General features: G+C 42.2%; 1 protein-coding gene across 1 annotated transcript in view; it reads right to left on the reverse strand.

The window, feature by feature from the left end:
• Positions 1 to 15,241: 15,241 nt before the first annotated feature.
• RBM24 (RNA binding motif protein 24) overlaps positions 15,242 to 22,597 on the reverse strand; it is a 17,925-nt gene continuing 10,569 nt past the window's right edge. The window contains exons 4-5 of the mRNA XM_039248574.1: positions 16,846 to 16,947; positions 15,242 to 15,365 (exon numbers count right to left, since the gene is read on the reverse strand). Of these exons, the coding sequence (XP_039104505.1) occupies positions 15,242 to 15,365; positions 16,846 to 16,947 (226 nt within the window). The remainder of the gene's footprint in view (positions 15,366 to 16,845; positions 16,948 to 22,597) is intronic.

A 22,597-nucleotide genomic window follows, 5' to 3' on the forward strand; every position in this document is an offset into this window, starting at 1 on the left:
AGATCATGGCCTGAGCCAAAGTCGGATGTTTAACCGACTGAGCCACCCAGGCACCCCTCATTTGCTCATTCCTTTAAAAGCCGTTGATTGTCTTCTAGGTAACAAGTACAGATTTAGGCATTGGGGAAACAGCAGTGAAACAAAGAGACCCAATCTCTGCTTTCCTGGAAGTTACGTTCTCTAACAGGGCAAGACAGACAAGCAAATACAGAAGTAAATGATAGTATGATTTCTTACAATGATGGGAGCTACAAGGAAATAATTGAGACTATTAGGATGAAGGGTGATTGGTGGGGAGGGGGGCTACTTCAGATGAGAAAGAGAGAGCCAGCTGGAGGTACCAACAGTGACCTAAGATGGAGAGAAGCTGGGTGTGTTTGAGGACCAGCAAGGAGGCCAATGTGGCAGGAATGTCGTGTGTTAAGATGAAAACGTGGAAGGGAGCACAGGTCCTATCATGAAGAGTCTTGGAGGTCAAAATTGGAAGCTGAAGTTTTGTCCTAAGTGTCATATGAAACCACTGGAAAATTTTAATCAGTGGTGTGCTGTGATCCGATTTACATTTTAAAAAGTAAGTTCTAGAGACTTTCAATTAGTGATAGTATAACAGACTAGACTTCCTAAATGAAATCTAATCTCATTAAAATGGGAAATGAATCCCTTTCATTGAAAACAATGAAAAATTCTGATAATTTTATATCTCTAGTACTTTAAACATCTTGCGAACAAGTAAGGAAGCTGCAGATGTCAATCTGAAATGAAAACAGGGATCCTAGGAGGTACCTCCGTAGAACTGGCCTTTATCCTATGGATGGTTGCTCAGCTGTAGTGAACTTTACTCTTTGCTTTGCTTGATGCTCAAGGCACACAGAAGGAGAGGAAGTCTGGGGCTCACCCAAGCTGAGAGTATAATAAGGACCCCCACCATATAAAGCTCAGTTCCCAAAAGGATGGATCTTAAAGATTTAGTGAACAAGAAGAGAAATCAAGGTGCGGAAAGAGAAAGCAGGAGCTCCCATGGGATGTTGATGGGAATGCAAAACCATAGTACAACTTTCGGAGATGGTCTGCAAGTTCCTATAAAACTAAACAAGTTCCCGTGCTGTGACCCAGCGAATCTATTCCTGAGGTCTTTACTGAAGAAGATGAAAACATAAGTCCCCAGAATGACTTGTATGGGAACATTGACAGAAGCTTAATTTATAATAACCCCAAACTGGAAACAGTTCAAGCCTTCACCAACGTAAGAAGGGACAAATTGCGGTGTATGTATACACTAGGCTACTAGCTAGCAATAAAGAACTACGGATACACTTAACAACAGGAATACACTTCAGAAACATTATGCTCAATGAAAGAAACCTCACACAAAAGAGCACAAAATGTATGACTCTATTTAGATGAAATTCTAGAATGCACTAATCAAAGGAGGGGAAAAGTCAGAACAACTGATGCTTCCAGGGTTAGGGATAAGGGGGCACAGGCTCATTACGGAGGGTAGCAGAAGGCTTTCTGGTGTTACATTAATGTTCTATATCTTGATAAAACTGGAACTCATGAAACAGAAAATTCTCAATCTGAGTATTTCATGTAATTTTAGTCTCCAAAAACGAAGAACTATAACCAAATATCAACTCAATCAATAATATACATGTGTGCTAAAGTGCTTAGGGTGGCAAGTACTTTCAAATGCATCCACAGAGAAGGGGGTAGATGTGTAGGAAGATATGTAAATAAAACAAATAGAGTGTACTAAAAATATTCATAAGAAAATAATAGAAGAAGAGGGGCGCCTGGGTGGCTAGGTCGATTAAGCGTCTAATTTTGGCTCAGGTCATGATCTCACAGCTCATGGGTTTGAGCCCCACGTCAGGCTCTGTGCTGATGGCTCAGAGCCTAAAGCCTGCTTCAGAGTCTATGTCTCCCTCTCTCCCTGACCCTCCTCTGCTCATGCTGTCCCTCTCTTTCTCAAAAATAAATAAACATTAAAAAAAAATCTATAGTTCTATTGTTAGTGTGTGTGTAGGCACACATAGGTATTTGCGTGTCTGTTTATGTATTTATATGGTTGTTTGATAATAAAAACAACAACAGATTACTGTGGTTACTTTGCAGGGCAGAAGCAGGGAAATGTAGCAAGAAGGTTACTGCAGTAAACCAAGTGAAGGATCAGAAGAGCTTAGCCTGGAGCAGCAGTAACGGAGATCAGAGAAAGTGGCTGCATTCATGACACATTTTGGAGATGGAGACAAATGAGAAATTGGATCTGAAAGTTGAGGAAAAGATAGGAAATAAGAACTGCTAATATTTCAGTCTGTATTACCAGATGGATGGAGATCTCATCCATTGAGAACAGGAAGATTAGGAAAGGAAAAGTTGGATGACTGCAGGCAAGAATTCTCTTTCTGCCTCCTAAGGGTTTATTACCTACTAGATATTAAAAGTGAAGATACCAAGTAGACAGAGAGCATAACAGTTTGGGGGAGAGGTCAGGGCTTGAGATGTAAACTAGGGAGTCCTGAGCATGTAATGATATTTCATCATTTGTAATATTAAAAGGTATGAGATGTTTAAACGTATATAGTAGCTAGCTAGATATATAAATTATGATATTCATAATGGAATATCATGTAGCCATTAAACAAGGGCGTAGATTCACACAGACTGACACTAAAGGTGTACAGAATATATCATTGAATTAAAAGCACATGGCGTCTGCACTGTATGGTTTGTCTAAAAAATAATTGCGTTGTATGCTTGCACGTGGGTGGGGAATTTGCAGAAGATACATAAGCAGGTGTCAACAGTGGTTACTTGTCCAGAAGTGGGGTAGAGGTAAGATATGGGTAGAATGGATTTTGCTTATCTTCTTTTATTATTTTAAAGTTAACTTTGAATATGTAATTTATAAATAAGTACTTCAGCGGTGGTTGTGGTGGTGGTTGTGTTTTTTCAAAAGGTACTTCAGGGTATGATGGGAACAGAGTCAAACTAGGGCCACGGAGCTCGGGGTTCCTCGCCGGCTCTGTGTGTGATGTGGGACCACAACCCTCTCCTCCACTTTGGCTTTCATTTCCTCATCAGTAAAGCTTCATCACTGAGCAAACAGATCTCTATATTCAAATTAGCACCAAGGTTAATTTTACCTTATGCTATATTCTATTCAGGCTTATTTATTTATACACAAATCAACATGTGGGTTCAAATACAGTAAAACCTTCGATTGCAAGGAACGTGTTCTGTGAGGGTTCCACAAGGCGAGCAAACATTTCTAATAAATTATAACTTGATAAATGAGTGATGTCTCACAATACGAGTAGTTGGCGATGCTGAATGTCACATGATCACAACTGAGCCAATGGTTCTTCTCTCTCTCTCTCTTTGTGGGATTGTGGATGATCATCTCCCATGCTTGGATGCTTGGTCTCAGGCCATGGTGTTTGGGAGAAATCAGTGATTTTTCAGCACATTGGAAGGTGCCCACAACTGGCACTAGTGTATTTTTTGTCACTTCAAAGGACCTATGGACAGTCCTTTGCTTTTCCAGACAAGAGCAAGCTTAGGGATGATTTGCTTCATTCTAGGTCAGGCTGCCTGCAGATACAGGCCCTTTCCTCTGTCGCCTTATTGCCGGTTACATTAAACACAGGATGTGACAATAGTTTACTAATACTGCACTGGAGTCAACAATAGTTAGTGAAGGTGAAAGTCGTCCTACACAATCACCCTCCACTCTCCTGTCTCCCTCACACCTGCCATGAAGGTTTTCACAGGTAAGTGCAGGTAAGTTTTTCTTTATATTTTGTATCTTACTTATTATTTTGTATTATATTACAAATTTATTAAATTACAATACTACAGTATTGTAATCATTTTTATATGAATATTTTTGGGTTGTGGAACGAATCATCTGAGTTTCCATCATTTCTTATGGGGAAATTCACTTTGATATACAAGTGCTTTGGATTACAAACATGTTTCTGGGATGAATTAGGCCCGCACACCAAGGTTTTATCTATTTGACATCACTCTGATCCAATCCATCCAATTCCATTCAATTTCTCCAGTACTATTCAATTAGCAGGCATCCCCTCTGTCCCAGACACTGTGTAGGTAACAAGACAATAACAAAAGGCAATCCTGATCCTCATAACGTGTCCCTATAGCTGGGGAGGTAGTCATGCTAACAGTTATAATACCCTCTGTAAGAGGACAGAAGTTCTGGGGGCACCCGCATGGCTCAATCAGTTAAGCATCTGACTTTGGCTCAGGTCATGATCTCCCGGTTCATATATTCAAGCCCTGTGTCAGGGTCTGTGCTGACAGCTCAGAGCCTGGATCCTGCTTCGGATTCTGTGTCCCTCTCTCTGTCTCACTGCCCCTCCCTCCCTCTCTCTATTTTTGAAATTTTTTTGAAAAAATACAGAAGTTCTAGAGGTGAAACAAAGGAAGGAATGATGAGCCTATCTGAGGAGACCAGAGGAGGTGTCTTTGGCAGACTCCGTTACATTTTACCGATAATATCTGCTTGTCCTTCCTGAGAGAAAATTCTACTTTCCCAACTCACTGGAGGAGTAGTTGACTGTGAGACACGCTTCTGCCACTGGTGCATGAGAAGTGCAAAAGTTTAAGACCAGTTTGTGCTTTGCCACATTTCTGTCTTCTGTCACTGACCAGCCACATTCCAGATGGTTTCTACCACGTTACCCTGGCGTCAGCCAACCACAATGGCCTTGTAACTTGAGTGGGATTCAAACTTGGTTTTTATAGGCCACTGAGATTTGAGGGTCCATTTGCAATGCACATCTATGAGGACTGACTGATGATATTGGGTGGAGTCTTCCAAACAAAGAAACGTAAGGCAATAACTTACTAAAATATTAGGGGCCAGGAGCATCACAACCGTCTCCTTTGTGGGCCAGGAGTCTCAGGATAATCCCAGGGAGGAGGGCACATCACATGGACAGCTCACCTTTGTTCCAGAGGACAACACGTTTCTCCTTCAGCAAGCGATGAGAACACAATCTGTCATACTCCCCCTTTTTTAGTTAGTTGCCACGACTGAAAAACTAACCTTATCCATAAATTAGCCATACTCTAAGCAAGACTTGTCCCAGTCTCCCAGGTGGCTCCCTCCACAGAGGGGCAGGCCAAACGCTCAGCTTCATACACAGAGACCCGGAAGCTGTGCATCAAGGCAGCATCTTTCTGTTCAGCCTTTTGAAATGAGAGTGGAAAAAGTCTGTTCCTCGGTCCAGACTGTTCCGCTGAATTTCCTGAAAAGAGAACACCCCCGTCTAATAGGAAGTAGATGATATAGAGGTGGACACATATCTGGAAGCAGAGGATTTAACCAAGACCCCAGGCTTTGGGGTTCATGGAGCACCTTCTGCAACTCCTTTGGGATGGCAACCCAGAGCATTTTATCAGGGCTCTCGTGATTCTTTTTTTTTCTTACCTCTTCCCTTCGCCCACAAAGTTGAGTTTTTTCCTAGGCAGAAAACAAGAGAACTGCAAATATTGGCATACTGAAGAAATGACACGGTGTTTTAAATTCATGACCATTAACCCTTGCAGTCCTTGAGAGCTGTTTGGTAACCATATTCTGTTCTTCTCAACAATCTCACTCTCCTAGCCTGTTGTGTAGACCTTCTCCTCCCTCCTCAAAACATAAAGTTTTGTCATTCGTGGAACTTGAATTCTGGGGATATGGAAGGCCAGAAATGAATAAACAAGTAAGTACATTTTTCAGATAGGGGATAGAGGTAAAGATTATTTAAGTAGGAAAAGGGACAGAAAATGATAGAGGTGGGCAGGAGGAGGTGGTGGTTTTGACTGGCTAGCTTGGGACGTTTCTCTGAGAAGACGACATTTAAATAAAGAACAAGAGGCTATAAGAGAGTTAGCTTTGTGGACATGCAAGGGAAGAGCATTCCAGGCAGAGCGAGCTGCATATGCAAAGGTCCTGAGGCAGGAGTGTGCTTGCTGTGTTCAAGGAAGAAAGTGCAGCTAAAACAAGTGGAGAAAGTAAGGGGAGAGTAGGAGATGAGGTCAGAGGAGGCAGGGAAAGCCAGAACACACAGAACTTTGTAGACCATGCTCACTTTCATCATCCTCACTCTTAACTAATGATTCTACTTTTGGTTTCACTGAAAAATGGAACTAATCAAAGGAGAGCTTTTACTTCACCACATCTACCGGCCTGTGTGCATCTGTACCCTTCCAGTTTGGCTCCTCTCTTTCTACCTTGGAAGACTGATCATATTCCAGCCTCTGTATTTCACCACCTGATCTCCATCTCTGCCTGTGGATGGCATGGCTTCTGAAACTGTCCAGTGTCCTGTGTTGTTAATATTTTCCTCTCTACCAGACAATTCTTCCCGGCTATAATCTTCTAACTTAAAACACCCTCCTCTGACTTCTCCTAACAGAAACATTTCCTTTGTCTGTCTCGTCTATCCATCTCCATTCCTTCTATCACACCCATTCCTGAACCCAGCACAGGCAGACGTCGGTTCCCAGCCCCTTCACAGAATCTGTGTCAGTCACCAGTAGCTGCCACGTTGCCAAACCTAATTCTCGCCTTAGAAGCTGACTGGCTGCACTTGACACAGTCCATTACTTCCTCCCTCTTGAGGCGTTTTCTTCCTGGAATCTCTTAATTCCCCTTGGTAGTCGCTCCTTCTCAGTCTCCCTTGGAACTTCCTTTCCTTCCCCACCCCTGAGTGTCAGGACACTGCAGGGCTCAGCCCCTCAGCCCTCCGTCTCCTCTTACTGCCCTAGATGGTCTTACCCAGCTCCTTGGTTTAAAAACATTTTTAGCTTCATACACTTCTCAGAATAAGGTAGATTTTTCTACAGACTACCCTCAAGTCGCAATACTGTAGAACAATAAAGATTTCTTGTTCACTGTCAATTTCCATCCTGAGTCGGTAGAGGTTTCTGTCGTCCAGGGAGCCGGGGCAACAAATGTGTCCACAATCCCCTGGGCAGGAGAAGGGGCCATGGTGAATCACATGCATACAGCTTAAAGCTGGCACCTGAAGTGATGGAATCATTTCTGCTCTCATTTCATTGGCCACATTGAGTCACATGGCTATGCTAAACTTTAAGGAAGTAGAAAATGCAGTCCTACGATGGACCTGGAAATATTGGTGAGTGGTTCTAATGGTTACCACACTTCTCACAGTTTTCTCTCACACTCTGACTTCTCCGCTGAACTCTTGACTGGTGGGTCAACATGCTTACTTGACATCTTCTCTTGGATGCATAGGAGGCAATTCAGACTTTGCATATCCGTATCAAAATTCTTGGTTTCTCTTTCACCCTCACCTCATATTGCCAGATTTGTCACTGCCTTTGGCCGACTTCTTGGTACGTAGCAACCTCATTCTACCTGCTACTCAAGTCAAAACCACAAAGTCCCCTGACTACTCTGTCTCCCAGATTTTATCTATCTGCAAGTTCTGTTGGCTCTTTAACTAAAGTATATACAGATCAGGACTTCTTCTTGCCCATTTATTATGGCCATCGTAGTGCAGCCCCCCTTCATCCCTTGTGAGGATGATTGTATTAACTGGTTTCCCTGTTTCCCTGGTTGACTCCCTATATATATCCTATATCCTTCCCACAGAAGGTAGAGTAATCCTCCTGAAACATGGTCTTTTTTTTTTTTTTTTTGGCTCTTTTGGCTCAGAACCTGGCATTGGCTCCCTATCTCATCTCAGTAGAATCCAAAGTCATCAGGGTCCATAAAGTCCTACAGCTGCTTTATAGAAGACACAATCAACATTTGACTCTCCTTTCAGCCACCCTAATTTGTTAGGGTCAAGGTCTGGTCAGAAGTACACTTGACCAATGTTGTCAATGATACCTGGATTTAAACAAAAAAAAAAAAAAACAAAACCTAACAATAAGCCCAAACAAAGGCATTTCAAATTAAAAGATAATATAAAACCATCTTTATTGAAATAGAAAGGAAGAGAGGTAGGCGGGATAGAAGGAAGGAAGGTCTATAATGTCCTGAGTGTTTCCTGCCACTTCCCTGACCTCATCTCCCACTGCTGTAGGGGAAGGCTGCACTTTCTTCTTTGCTCTTTTTTGAACACACCAAGCACATGCTTGCCTCAGGGCCTTTGCACACGCACTTTCTTATCCCCAACTGATCTTCCCTTAAATGTCGATGTGGCTTCCACCCTACTGCCTCTTGTTCCCTGTTTAAATGTCATCTTATCAGATGGGGCGCCTGGGTGGCTTAGTCGGTTAAGCGTCCGACTTTCGCTTAGGTCATGATCTCGCGGTTCGTGGGTTCGAGCCCCGCGTCGGGCTCTGTGCTGACTGCCAGCTCAGAGCCCGGAGCCTGTTTCAGTCTGTGACTCCCTCTCTCTCTGACCCTCCCCTGCTCACGCTGTCTCTCTCTCTCCTAGAAATAAATAAAACATTAAAAAATTAAAAAAAAGTCATCTTATCAGAGAAACTGGTAATATGCCTCTAAACCCTTCCCATCTCTCACTCTTAATCCTCTTTTTTCTTTATGTTTTGTTATTGCTTTTTTTTTTTTTACCTCCTGGAAAAGTATTTACTTGATTATTTTTGGTCTCCTTTGCTCCCACAATGCAAGTTTCATGAATACCAAAGTTGAGTTTCCTACACCCCCAGTGCCTAAAAAAAATGCCTAGCACATATTAAACACTCAAAAACTATTTGTCAAATGAATAATTAAGAAAAACAACAACTAACATACCTAACCTTTAGTGAGGGTTTACTTCTTGCCTTGCTTTATACTTTACATTATCGTACTTTATGAGGCATCATCTCCACTTATAGAGGAGGAAATAGAGACTTAGAGAGGGTTTTAACTTCTTACGGTCACTCGGGCAGCAAGTGGTGGTGGAACCTGGTCTTGGCCCAGGTCAGTCTGCTTCCAAGTCCACGCTCTGAGCCATCATTCGCTAATGACCTTGTCCTGCTATAATCCTGGCAAATTCCCTAGTGGGCAATCTATTAATGCACTCTTAAATTAGAACCCCAACATAAGGAAGGATTAATAATTAAATGTCACCATAAAGAAGAACTAGACAGACCTAGAAGATTATGAGCTTTAAATGGAATTTAAAAAAATAGATTTGGGAATTCTGTTGTTTTTTAGTCTTCCATATTGGATGAAAAACCACCCAGATAACATTTCCATACTTAGTGGCCTGATATAAAGCCGAGTCTCCAAAATAACTCAGTGCCCTTGACCAATCTTAAAGACAGACAAGAGAATCTCTGGTCAGATCTCTTCTTCCCTATTCATTTTTTTTAAGGAGGTGTAATTGACAAATTGATAGTGTGCTTCTGACCAGACTTTGACCCCAACAAATTAGGGTGGCCAAAAGGAGAGTCGTATGTTGAATGCATCTTCTAAAATTGCTTCTGATCTAAGCGATCTGGTGACGTAACTGGAAAGTTCAGAGAGTGCTGTGTCAGTCTGAGCATATTCTGTTTCCCTGGAACAAGAGCATCATCGGCTCTGTCTTCTACAAACAGCCAGCATTTCTTATTAATAGGGTTCTTTCTCCACAGGGCCATGGATTATTGATAGAGCTCATGGTTAGGCAAGGCCCCTGTCACCCTAGACAAACAGGACACAGCTCCTCAAGCCTCAGTTCAAAAGGCCCAGATGTCCCCTCCCAGTGGCCCATGTGCATGCTCGCCCAGGCAGTGAGAGGGTGGTTGTTATTAACCTACCTACCAAAGGAAAAACACTTTTCTCCGGCTAAATGAAAAGAGAAAGAGGAGGGGAGGAACACTGGCAATTGTCACTGGCCTAGACAGACATCATTACTGAGTGTCTCTCAAGTTGACCAGGAAGCTCTCTTTGGACCCCAAATCTTAATGGTAACCTATGTACACCTTCTCTTCAAGATTTTTCTTATATCTTTCTTTTCTTAGACATTTTATTATGTGTAAAAATGCCATGAAACATGGGAAGTGCACGTAAAAGAAAGCTGATTACCAAAGCGATGTTCATTCAGTTATTTCCCCTAACTTCTTTTCACGCATGTTTTAAGAGCTGCTCTGTTAAGAGCACAGTAGGAGGGACTTGAACTAAAGTCACAGCATTACTATAACTGGAAGGAAGGGATGCTGAGGTTACCTTGCCAAACTCTTTACAGCTGAAGAAACAAGATGACCGAGTCAAGTGGCTTGCCCAAGCACATCATGGTGACTTGGAAGGCACACATTGAACTTGGAGCCTTTCACCTCTTACTCCAGTGTCCTTCTAACTGGATAGTCTGCTGGTTTATTCTGGATGTGGGTTCCTGCCCACTACTGTCAAGATTCACTTTGTCTTTAGATATAGCTCTTTTTCCTCTGGCTTATATTCCAACTCTAGGACACACATCCTAACACCTGGCAAGTTGGTTATCAAGTTAAGGAAGTGTCAGTCTCATAAAAAGTTGGGTTATAAATTACATGTGGTAACTACTTAATATGTCCAATTGACATCTAAATTTTTATTGTAGCCGTGCCTGGGTGGCTCAGTTGACTGAGCATCCGACTCTTGATCTTAGCTCAGGTCATGATCCCAGGGTCGCTGGATCAAGCCCCATTTTGGGCTCTCTGCTGACAGCATGGAGCCTGCTTGGGATTCTCTCTCTCCCTCTCTGCCTCTCCCCCACCCATGCATACTTTCTCTCTCTCTCTCAAAATAAACTTAAAAAAACTTAATTTTTTTTTTTTAGGTTATGTATTGATTTTGAGAGAGGCACAGAGAGAGCGAGCAGGGGAGAGGCAAAGATAGAGGGGGACAGAGAGAATCCTAAGCAGGGTCCACACTGCCAGCACGGAGCCTTGACATGCGGCTCAAACTCACGAGCCACGAGACTGTGACCTGAGTAGAAACCAAGAGTGGGATACTCAACCAACTGAGACCCCCAAGTATCCACACTTAAGAAAAAAATTTCTTAGGGGAGCCTGGGTGGCTCAGTCGGTTAAGTGTCCAACTTTGGCTCAGGTCATGATCTCACAGTTTGTGGGTTCGAGCCCCGCCATCGGGCTCTGTGCTGACAGCTCAAAGCCTGGAGCCTGCTTCTGATTCTGCGTCTCCCTCTCTCTCTGACCCTCCCCTGCTCATGCTGCCTGTCTCTTAAAAAAAAAAAAAAAAAGAAAGAAAGAAAAAAATGTTTTAAAGATCCTCTCTTTCTCCCTCTCCCCTGCTCTCTAAATAAATGAGTAAATATATTTTCATTTTATTATCAAAACTCAGTAATATGTCAGAAGTCGCCTTTTATACAGCTATATCTCTGGGGCCCTGCCACTTACAACACACCAATTCCTACATTTCAAAAAAATGAGCAAATATAGCCACAAAAAAGGAAGAGAACTTATTATCATTATTATTATTATAATTATTATTATTAGATATTACGATGAAAAAGGCATTAAATAAAGATAAATGAATTCATATTGAAAATAAAAATTTTCTTTTTTTTTTTTTTTTTTTAAATTTTTTTTTTAATGTTTTATTTATTTCTAGGAGAGAGAGAGAGACAGCGTGAGCAGGGGAGGGTCAGAGAGAGAGGGAGTCACAGACTGAAGCAGGCTCCAGGCTCTGAGCTGGCAGTCAGCACAGAGCCCGACGCGGGGCTCGAACCCACGAACCGCGAGATCATGACCTAAGCGAAAGTCGGCCGCTTAACCGACTAAGCCACCCAGGTGCCCCGAAAATAAAAATTTTCTTAACGTGGCAGTTTTAAAGATGGTACTAAATACTTTTTATTTCTCCCTCCAAGAGGTGGGGTCTAAGTCCCTTGCCACTGAGTCCAGCTGGGCCTGCCTGACGCACTTGGGATCCACGCAGTGTGGCTCGGCCAGGAGAAGCCATGCGGCTTGCACCTCGCTCCCTGCACTTCTGGGCTGCTGTGTACGAGGGAGGACCACTCCCAGAGTGTCCCGCTGGAGGGATCATTGTGCAAGGACTCCCCCGGGCTCCAGCTGCTCCGGCCACCAGCCTTCCTGTCGGCTCGGCCATTCCAATCATGGCGGCTTGCAGTAGAGCAGAGAAGGGCTATCACCACTGTGCCCTTTTTGAATTTCTCCACAGACAGCAAATATAAGCAAGTTGCTGGTTTTCATTTTATACCGCTAAGTGTTGGGCTGGTCCTATTATCGCGCCAAGGATGCTGAAGCATTCAAACAGTTCGATGCTTCTTTCTCTTCGTTCATATTTATAATTCTTCACGCCGTGGTGCTGTGTTTATTCTACCTTAGAGAATACTTGATCTCATTCTTCTCTGCACTTGCATGTTCCTACATTCTGTTTGATGCTTGGATTTGCATCTGGATTAACACCTTCTCTGTGTCTGAAAAAATCTATAAACACATCCTGGGTATATCTAACTTGACATAAGTGAAATCATGAAGATGATTAAAATGTTACGAGTGCCATCGTAAATAATTATAAGAAAGACTATGAAACAGTGAAAAGCTTCATTTTAAGAAACCAGTTCCCACCATTTTAGTTTATTCTAGAAGAGATTTTAAAAAGTAACTTATTCAAAGATTTGGTAAAAATTAATAATGTCACAGGAATGTTAGCTGCTACACGCTATCACATAGAAGCAAAAATCACAGAAACATGGAGTGTGTTTAACATGCCTTATACATCAGAAATGCCCACAGGGGCACCTGGGTGGCTCAGTAAATTGAGCCTCTGACTTTGGCTCAGGTCATGATCTCACAGTTGGTGAGTTCAAGACCCACATTGCACTTTGTGCTGACAGCTCAGAGTCTGGAGCCTGCTTTGGATTCTGTGTGTGTCTCTCTCTCTGCCCCTTCGCCACTCATGCTCTCTCTCTCTCTCTCTCTCAAAAATAAGTATTAAAAAATTAAAAAAAAAAAAAGAAATGCCCAGTTATGCCCGATAAAGAGATTTTAGTGTTGATATCATTGTAACAGAACAGGAAAATGAATACTGTTACGACAAAAAAAAAAAAAAAGAGAACAACTCTGGAAATGAAAAATCATTACAACTTTAGTTTTTCGATTGTAATTAGTGGCATCCACTGACTGCATGATCTGTTTGCCCAAGAGCTGTGGAGCACTGAGCTGATTTAGTTACATTATACATTTTTGGAACTCCAGGATCCTGATTCATCTTTCAGAGTCATAGAGCTTCTATCCTTCTAACACAAACTACTTCTATCAAGATCCGAACTATGATCTCATTAGCACTCGCTAGGAAGAGTTTGGTCTTTGCAACCTGGAGATGTGTGTGTACCCAGGGGTATCAGTTCAGCCGTTCTTTCCCACAGACTATCATCGATGCAGATGGATTTCTACAGAATCCATTTAGACGCAGCTACTGATTCTGATTGAGAAAGCAATCAAAGTGAGTAAATCCAGCTTGGATAAACCTTGCCTGTTGATCTTTCTCTCCTCCAAGAACCTGGACTTAATTAAGTATATACAAAGTTCCCATTTACCTGAGAACGGTGGGCATGTATTTCCATACGATCAAGAGTTTTACCTTCAATACTGGTTGATATCATTCTTTGGAATCATAACCTTAACAGCATACTAGCAACACAGAGACATTTGAACAAATTTGTCCATATGTCCTGAGTTAACCTCAAAGGGAACTAGGGGGTGACCCAAGACATCTGTACTTTTTGAGCATTTTCTGAGTGGGAATAAAGGAGTGACAACTGTCAGGCCAGAATCTTCAGCTGTGCCCAGCAGTGTGGCACCTGAAGTTGTCTCTCTCTGCTTTGTTGAGGTCCTCAAGCCCTTATTATATATATATATATATATATATATATATATATTTATTTATTTATTTATTTCTAGGAGAGAGAGAGAGACAGCGAGAGCAGGGGACGGTCAGAGAGAGAGGGAGTCACAGAATTTGAAATAGGCTCCAGACTCTGAGCTGGCAGTCAGCACAGAGCCTGACGCGGGGCTCGAAGCCACGAACTGTGAGATCATGACCTAAGCGAAAGTCAGACGCTTAACCGACTAAGCCAACCAGGCGCCTCTGTTTTTGTTTTTTTTAATTTGAGACAGAGAGAGGAAAAAAATAATATGAGTGGGGAGGGGCAGAGGGAGAGAAAGAGAATCCCAAGCAGGCTTCACACTCATCAAGGAGCCAACGCGGGGCTCAATCCCATGACCCTGGGATCATGACCTGAGTGAAAATCAAGTGTCAGACGCTGAACTAACTGAGCACCCAGGCGCCCCTTATCACAGAGTTTTTAAAAAATCCTTCCAAACTAAGATAATATTATTCTTCTCACTCAGAATCCGTCATGTTAAGAAAACCTGGTAACCCCACAGCACCACTAAAACTCCCTTACAAGAGTTACCCAAGGAGAGACAATTACATTGATTACACAAGCCCAGAATCAACTAGAGGTGTTAGCGGTTGGCAAAGGAAGCCGAAGAGTTTCCAATATGAAATGAAATTTCTCTCCAGCTTCGAGCATTTACATTTCTGTACACAGTGGGGATGCCAGTTAACATTTTACCCAACCGAGAGGGTGTTGCATAAACTCTTCTAGCCTACAGCCACAGAGAATCTGCATTTCTAAGGGGAGAAATTTCCTGTTTTGGACAATTAAGAGCCCTGTGGTTCCCTGGCTTTTCTTTGTGCCAGCCTCTGGGGTGTCTCATCTTTTCAGAAGCGCACAGGTTGATTCATGGCACGCAGGGTGTACGAAAGGCGAGGTGAAATTCCCCCTCCCCCCCATAGATCGCAGGGCTAATTTTGAAAATGCATTCTTACGGTTCCGTCCCTTGCCCACAGCAGCATGCTGAAATGTCTCATTCTGAGAGAACGGAGAGACGACCAGTGTGCCAAAAGTGGCAGCTGGGAGGGATAAAAAAAAAAAAAAAAAAAAAAGAAAAGAAAAAAATACAGACAGATAAAGGAAGCAAGGGCTGAGAGGTAAGAAAGACAGCTGGGAGATTTAAGGGACTGTGGCCTCTGAGCAGCTGAAAGAGACAGCGGTCCAGAGAGAGACTGTTGGCGAGATAAGAGCCTTTGTGCGAGCTGAAGAAATATGCCAAAGATGATAAGAAATGCAGCTGTTATGAAAGCGTGAATTGTCAAGATTCTCGGTGTGCCCAGGATGGCAAAGGCGGTCCACACGTGTGCTTTAGGAAACAAGCACAGTGGCTTCTTTGGCCAGGCACCTTCCCCCTCTCAAGCTCTGTCCAAGTGAGGACGCCGTGCATTCCTCTTGCTCAGCCATCCTCAAGCTGCTGTACTCCTGTGTCGGGCATTACTTCCTTTTCTCCTTCGTCTCTTCTCGGTTTTCACCGAGAGGCCAGCTCTTAACGGCACAGGACCTGAAGCATACAGGTTTAGGAACGACATTCTGCAATTTAAATCCGATGTTGTTATTAAAATTGGCAGTGTCCGCCAGAAGTTTATAATTAATTGGTGTTCTTGACATATACCCTTATTCAATTTTATTGTAGTTCATAATAATAAATCACACTACAATATCTTTCCCATAAAAGCACAAGTGGATGGAGATCAAGATGATAAATAATCACTCTAATCCTTAGCAGTATGACAAAACACACGTTGACCACAGAAATTAAATTTAAAATATGAGCATGGAGACACATATGTTACCCAATTCGTATTAAGGGTTTTAATCGTGCATGTAACCTTGCCTCAGCATCCTTAGACATGGTTTTTGTCCCTTGGTCTATTGAACCCACGGCATGTTTATTAATCTTCTCTTGGAATTTCTCAGACAATTCCTGCAGACACAGAGATAGCAAAAATAGTCCGATGGTGGTTACTCTTTGACATCATCCAGACTGGGGTTCACCTCACACTTTGACCATTTTCAAGCTGTGACTTTTGGCAGATTATATCAGCCTCTCCATCAAATGAAGATGGTCGTGCGGAGCCTACTGCGAGGCTGTGAGGATTTAAGATAATGTATGCGGTGTCTGGCTTAAAGGGATGTCCAGCCAAGATGTAGACATTTATAGTAAAGAAGTGAACAATGGGAGTAAAGAGAAGGCTGTTCAGTCTGATGGTGAGTATTACCAGTACTCCTGATATGGAGCTATGGGATGGGATGCCTCTTCACAAAGGCCACAGGGAACGGATCAAACAAAGGATCCGTGAGGTCAAGGTTTTGTACTGACATTCTGCCTTCTCGTGGGACTTCCAACACTTACTTTAGCTTCACATTTGCCAATCACGCTGTCCCAACACATCCTCTTTCCATCGGGCAGTGATTTAGGCCACGCGCATTGCTGAACATGGTCAGTGACAGAGCATATGCAGTGTTTTGAAAATACTATTGACGAAGCAGGCATAGTGTGAAAACTGGCATCAGAGGATTTTTGTTGTTGTAGTTGTTAACATGGTACCCCGATTGTAAGCAGGCACACGTTAGCACAGTTAGATGTGAGGCTAAAGCTCCAAAGAGTGAATACCGCTGTGACTGAGAAGGAATCAAATTTGTTCAGGGCAGTCCTGCCAGCTTTTGCGGCCCCTCTGAAATCTTCTATCCCCGTTCTTTCCAGTAACTCATACCGACGTGCGGGGATTTTCCTTCCACTAATTCAGTAGCTGTTTGCTCATATGCAACTGATGGAGGGCAGGGAATCAGTGGTCCGTGTTACGAACCCCAGGGGGAAACTCACAGGGTTCGCGAGGAAGGGAAGAGTCAGGAAGCAGCCCAGTGCGGTGGTGTGCATACAGGATGTGGTTTCAGGCCACCCCACCTTGACCCTGGTCACGACCAGGTCCATGCTGAGATGGTGACGTTGGGCAAGCTGCTTCCTGCCTTTGCCCTCTTCTGTCTGGAAAATGGGGACACTATCACCTACCTTACGGTGCCGTGAGGATTAAATGTGAAGTACCCGGTGCGTGGTATGTGGTTAGTGGTGCAGGCTTCCTCCTCGCATCTCTTTGCCAACTTGCCATTATTTCTACAAAGGTCCATCAACAGGTATCGACCAGCATCAGCACAGACGCAGCAGAGCTCATGTGAACACCAATTATTACGAGCTTGAGTCTCAGCCACAAACGTTTTATTTTTTATTTTTATTTTATTTTTAAGTAACCTATACACCCAATATGGGGCTCAAACTCACAACCCCAAGACCAAGGGTCATACCCTCTAAAGACTGAGCCGGCCAGGTGCCCCACAAATGATGTTTCAATACATTGGAGGAAAGTATACTGGATGGCAAGGTAAGCACACTTTCTCTAGTCTTCCTTTCTCACTGACTCGCTTGTCTGCTTAAAATGGGAAGTGATGACAGATAAAGAATGCCAGTGTTCCATGTCCCTGGAGGTGCAAGGTCTGTGGCGAAGTTCCATCTAATCCTACCAGACGCACCATGTTTGCCTGCTTCTAGAAGTTTTCCACTAAACTCCAACTTTTTAAAGTCTAAACCTTTCCAAGCTCAAAAACTCAGCGGTTGTCCTAAATGTCTTTTAACTAGAAAACAGAAAACCATATATCCAATTATTGTCTTTTAAATGACTGCCCCAACTCCCCATCCCCAGATAAAGTGTCCTGCCATCTGGCAAACCACCTCAGCCTTTCTCTCTCCCCTACGTGGCCCTTTAGTGGCAAGCCCTTGCCTCACAGGGTGCAATCCACGCGACTCTCACTCCATTGTTTCAGCGGTCTTTCAGGGATGCTGTAACCTTAGTGCTTTTCTCTTCATTATTTTCTCCTCCATCCTTTTTACATCTCTCTTTCCTCAAATGTGAAAATATACATATGTGAGTGCAGGATGCAAATGCACACTCTAACACTCTACAAAGGCACCTGCTTTGTCTCTTGCACCTCACACACCTGCAGTACCGGTGGCAGAGCCAGGGGTCGGAGCACCCAGGAAACAAGTTCATACCTGGTTGGGACTGCCAGATGAACACAGTTTTTAAAAAATGTTTTAAATGTTTATATTTCAGAGAGAGAGAGAGACAGAGACAGAGTGTGAGTGGGGGAGGGGCAGAGAGAGAGAGAGAGAGAGAGACACAGAATCCAAAGCAGGCTCCAGGCTCCGAGCTGTCAGCACAGATCCTGACACAGGGCTCCAACCCGTAGACAGTCAGATCATGACCTGAGCCGAAGTTGGATGCTTAACCGACGGAGCCACCCAGGCGCCCAACACAGTGTTAAAGCACAGCGAAAACACACTTTCTATCTGGCAAAACTAGATTTTTGTATTTCAACCTCCTTTTTGGAAGTCAGTTTCAGGTGGTTGCCCTTTTATGAACACATTATCTGAACAGAAAGTAAGGACTGGTACTCAATCCCTATTGTAACGTAATCAGTTGCCTCCAGGAGCCGCAGAATGGAAAACAAAGCACAGCCTCCAACTCACTTCAAGTATATTAATAGCTCAGTGGTAGCATCTTGGATTTCAAAAAGCAATGGCATCCATCTTGCGGGACACAAGTGACTGGCAAAAAGGGGACCTTATAGACTTTCTCTCTGAAGCACGTGGTCAAGGGTCAAGAACGACCAAACACCATGCCATAGGACTTAATTAATTTATGTTATCACAGCTATAAATGTAGATCACTTTCTCAAGTGCTTACACATGTCTGGTCTGATTTCCTTCTCATTTCGATTTACGATGGTGGTTTTAGAGCCTGGAATTTAAAGGACTTGGCTAAAATCATTATTGAACTTCTGAAATTCAACTCAGAACAAATACCCCAAATGAAACCTCTTCTGTATGAAGGGCTTAAGGAAAACAAGTTAGAATTTCCATGGAAACGGCCCAGAACTCTTGAAGGAGAAGAGAGGACAAAAGTGAGCATGAAAATGCATTTATTTATTTTTTGGTTCCTCTTCACCTCTGCCCCTCCAAACCTCAGGCTGTCATCTTAATGAATGCTTTCAAGCTTCAGAGGGAATTAAGAAGAACGATATTTGACAGGACTGAGGAAGGAGCTAAATATAGTTCCCCTGTGAGAGAAATGTATTCGAGAATCTTCTCTTCTCCCCTTCCTTCCCCTATCTGGGCAATCTTTCTATCTTTCAGGGTTATTTTTGTGCCACTCCTGTGAGATTTTAGCTGTTACTTGGTTGGGACCGAAGAAAGAACATCTTGAGATACAGTTCTGTCCTCCTTTGGAAGGGTCATTCAATGCAAGAACAATGGGGATCAATTTCCAGATTAATATTGTATACATTCCCTCAGCATAATTTCCATTTGCCCAATACTTCAATTTTTAGAATGCTTTCATATACTTAATTCACAATCTGCGAGGTAAATAGAGCCACTAGGTTGGGTACTATCAACTCACATCTTTCCAGGGTAAAGTGCCTCAAGGTCATCCTGCTGGTAAGCAGGGAGACCAGGACTCAGCCGGCTCTGTTTCTCAGACCCACCGGGTTCTGTACCTCTAGAAACAGAAACCATCTTTCTGACCATTGTAGACATTAGCTCATGGCTCCTCTCCCCTCTTTATTAGACACTGAGAACTTGTATTTAGTTTTAGAAATACATCTTGTGGGGCGCCTGGGTGGCTCAGTTGGTTAAGCATCCGACTCTTGATTTTGGCTCAGGTCATGACCTCATGGTCTGTGGGATCAAGCCCCGTGTCAGGCTGTGTTGCACAGACCAGATTCTGCTTGGGATTCTCTCTCCTTCTCTCTCTGCCTCTGCCCCGCTCTCTCTCTCTCTCTCTCTCTCTCTCTCTCAAAATAAACATTAAAAAAAGAGAAGTATATGCTGTAGTATTAGGAAGGAAAAATCTTACCATCTCTCCAACTGCTAATACTATTAGTATATAGATCAGAAACACGCCCAAGGAAAGTACAACCAAGCATAGGTGGGCTTTTGGGTTTCCTGAGTATGGCTCTTTCAGACAAGCTTTTCCCAGAACTCTCTGACCTATTCTTCACTGATAAATCAAATGAGGTTTCATTCTAAAATTCAGCTATCAATATATGGCTTATTGAGGACAAAAGTGACCTTTTGTCAATCTGAAAAATAAAATGGAGAACGTGTCTTTCAGAGTAAAATAATCCTTGATGCACTGACAGAATTACGTAGCCTAGAAGTTATTTTACTGACCCAAAATAATGCCTTGAGAGGTGCAATAATATTCCTGCCTGGGAAGAAGTTGGTCTCTGTTTTTCTTTAGAAAATAAAAAGCCATTAAAATTTGAGACTGTGCTGGCTCTAAATAGGATATTGCTTATAATAAAGTGGAAACCACAAGAGAATCTGTTATCACAAATTTCTACTGCTCATAATTTTTGCAAAGTAATGGAATTCAATAAAAGATACTATATCACAGATTTGGTAAGTACCAAGACCAACTGACTGACCAACAATCTATTCCGTAATTAACATAACATACACCCTTTAAGACAATCAATATGGTAGCCAAATGAATTCTGCCATCAAAATTCTTACATACTGCCACATCAATGTACACAGAAATTTAAAAATGAAAACATTCCAGCAGGTGACTTCCATTTGGATTAGCTTTTACTATCGGGTATTACAACAACTACCAGTGTACCGTTTATCAAGTGCTTACTATATATTTGGCCTTGATGCTGATACAGTTTATTTTATTTACTATCTAAATAACCACATGAAACAAGTATTATTGTCCCAATATTATAGATGAGAAATCAATGAAAATCTCACCCAAAAAGTCCATTACAAAAGCATCCTGCTCCACTCATATCACTAGAAAGTGGTAGTCTAACACCAAACCTCAGTTTACCCAATTCCAGCTTCAGATGGACTGACCCCCTCCGCAGCCCACTCTTTCCAGTGACCTTTACTTGTACAGTTTTCAGCAACATGAACAGTCCTTTACGATTCACTTATTGGGGGAGGGTCTATATCATTTGCTCAATAGAAGGAAGACGCTGAGTTAATAAAATTTACTGAAAACGTATAAACACAGGGCATCTGGGAAGCTTTCTGCTCACTGAAAATGTTACATGTAAACCATGGCCATTGATCCTAGTTAAAAGGAGAGGCTGTTCTAACCTTTCCGACAAAATTAGAAACAATCGATGCAACGGAAGTTTTTAAAAATTATATTTAATACAAGTGAATAGATTAGAAGATCTGAAATGTTATAAAGCAATATACACAATGAATAAATAATTTGCACAGGAGAGTCATGTCCACATTACATAACACTGTCTAGTATGGGAATACTTAAAAGTAAATCCAGTGATAATGGAGAAAGTCCATAAAAATGCTAACCTGTCTTCCCTTGTATGAAATTGTTCAAGTATAAAAATCCAATACAGTGTAAAATAGTATTCAATTTCGTTTAAGAATAAAAATTGCAAGTATTGCAGTTTCGGAAGGAAAAAGTAAAGCAGCATTTAAAACTACATAAACTACAGAAGAATAGTGTTAAACTAACGAAAGTACCAATAAATGAGATCTATACGAGCGAAAATTAAAAGAAGGAAGCATGACACTAGCAATATATCTGCTTTAAAAAAAAAACCTAGAAACTAAAATAAATTAAAATGTGTTAATGTAAAAGTACTCTCTTATACAGTGCACATACGAATTTAAATAAATCCACGTCAACATCTTTAGCTGAATAGGTTAATATTTAATATGCTACATCTAGACCTACTAAATAATTTATGCCATGAGATGAATACATAATTTTACAGTGTCACATCTAAAGTTCCTTTCTTTAGAGTGCAGCATAGTAAAACTTAAAAATAAATATCTTAAATAGCATTACTATTAAGGCACAGTATAAACCACATCATCGGTAACCTTTGAAGAACTATCATCTCAGTAACCTTGTTGTTCCGGGTCCTGTGTTCACTAATAAATAGTTTTAAATAGGACTCTGAAATAGATACTAAAAAGTGTAACATTATTTAAAAAGGGGAGGGGGGGGAGGAAATACGTGTCCTTAAGACAGCTCTTAAGGGTTTGGAGTCTGCAAACCTTGCCCGCCTTTAATCGGAAGCCACGAGTCCACACAATAAATAGAAAGAGAAGGCTGTTGTAGTAAAAGCCTGATCCTATTTCAGAATCAGAACTGCTGATACCAGCAGATACAAGTTTCCCAAAATTGAAACAGGATGGGGAGAGGGATTAGAATGTGACAAGCTCATCAAACAAGCACAAGTGATGTGTTCTTTCCAGAACTGTGTGTGTTATTGATTGTCTGTACAGCTGCTGCACCCATTAATTCCACATCACTTGCCCCACAGTCGCGCTCATCCACAGGATAGACGAGAAAATAGCTTTGGTGCCTGTCCACCGTGTCACCCACTGCCACGCTCCCAGGTTGATTGTTCGATGCCCGTTTTTTTGAGACCGTAAGAATGTTATCTTCTTACCCGAAAAAGTTCTAGAGGCCCTCGTGACTGCTAAAAATGACAATCAGTGCTTCCACCGTTTTGCGGTGTGTGTGTGTGAGAGTGTGTGTGCGTGTGTGTGTTTGAAATCTGCTCTTAAAGGTAATTCAAGCTACATATTGCTCACTCTGCATTCCCTGGTTCGACTAGATTCAAATAGCATCTCCTAAACTTGTAAAAGGCAGTTTGCTTCCCTGATACTATAAAAAGAGCAAAAAAAAAAAAAAAAAAAAAAAAAAAAAAAACCC

Source organism: Hyaena hyaena, unplaced genomic scaffold (assembly GCF_003009895.1).
Source record: "Hyaena hyaena isolate Hyena2069 unplaced genomic scaffold, ASM300989v1 scaffold_313, whole genome shotgun sequence".
NCBI classification, from domain to species: Eukaryota; Metazoa; Chordata; class Mammalia; order Carnivora; family Hyaenidae; genus Hyaena; species Hyaena hyaena.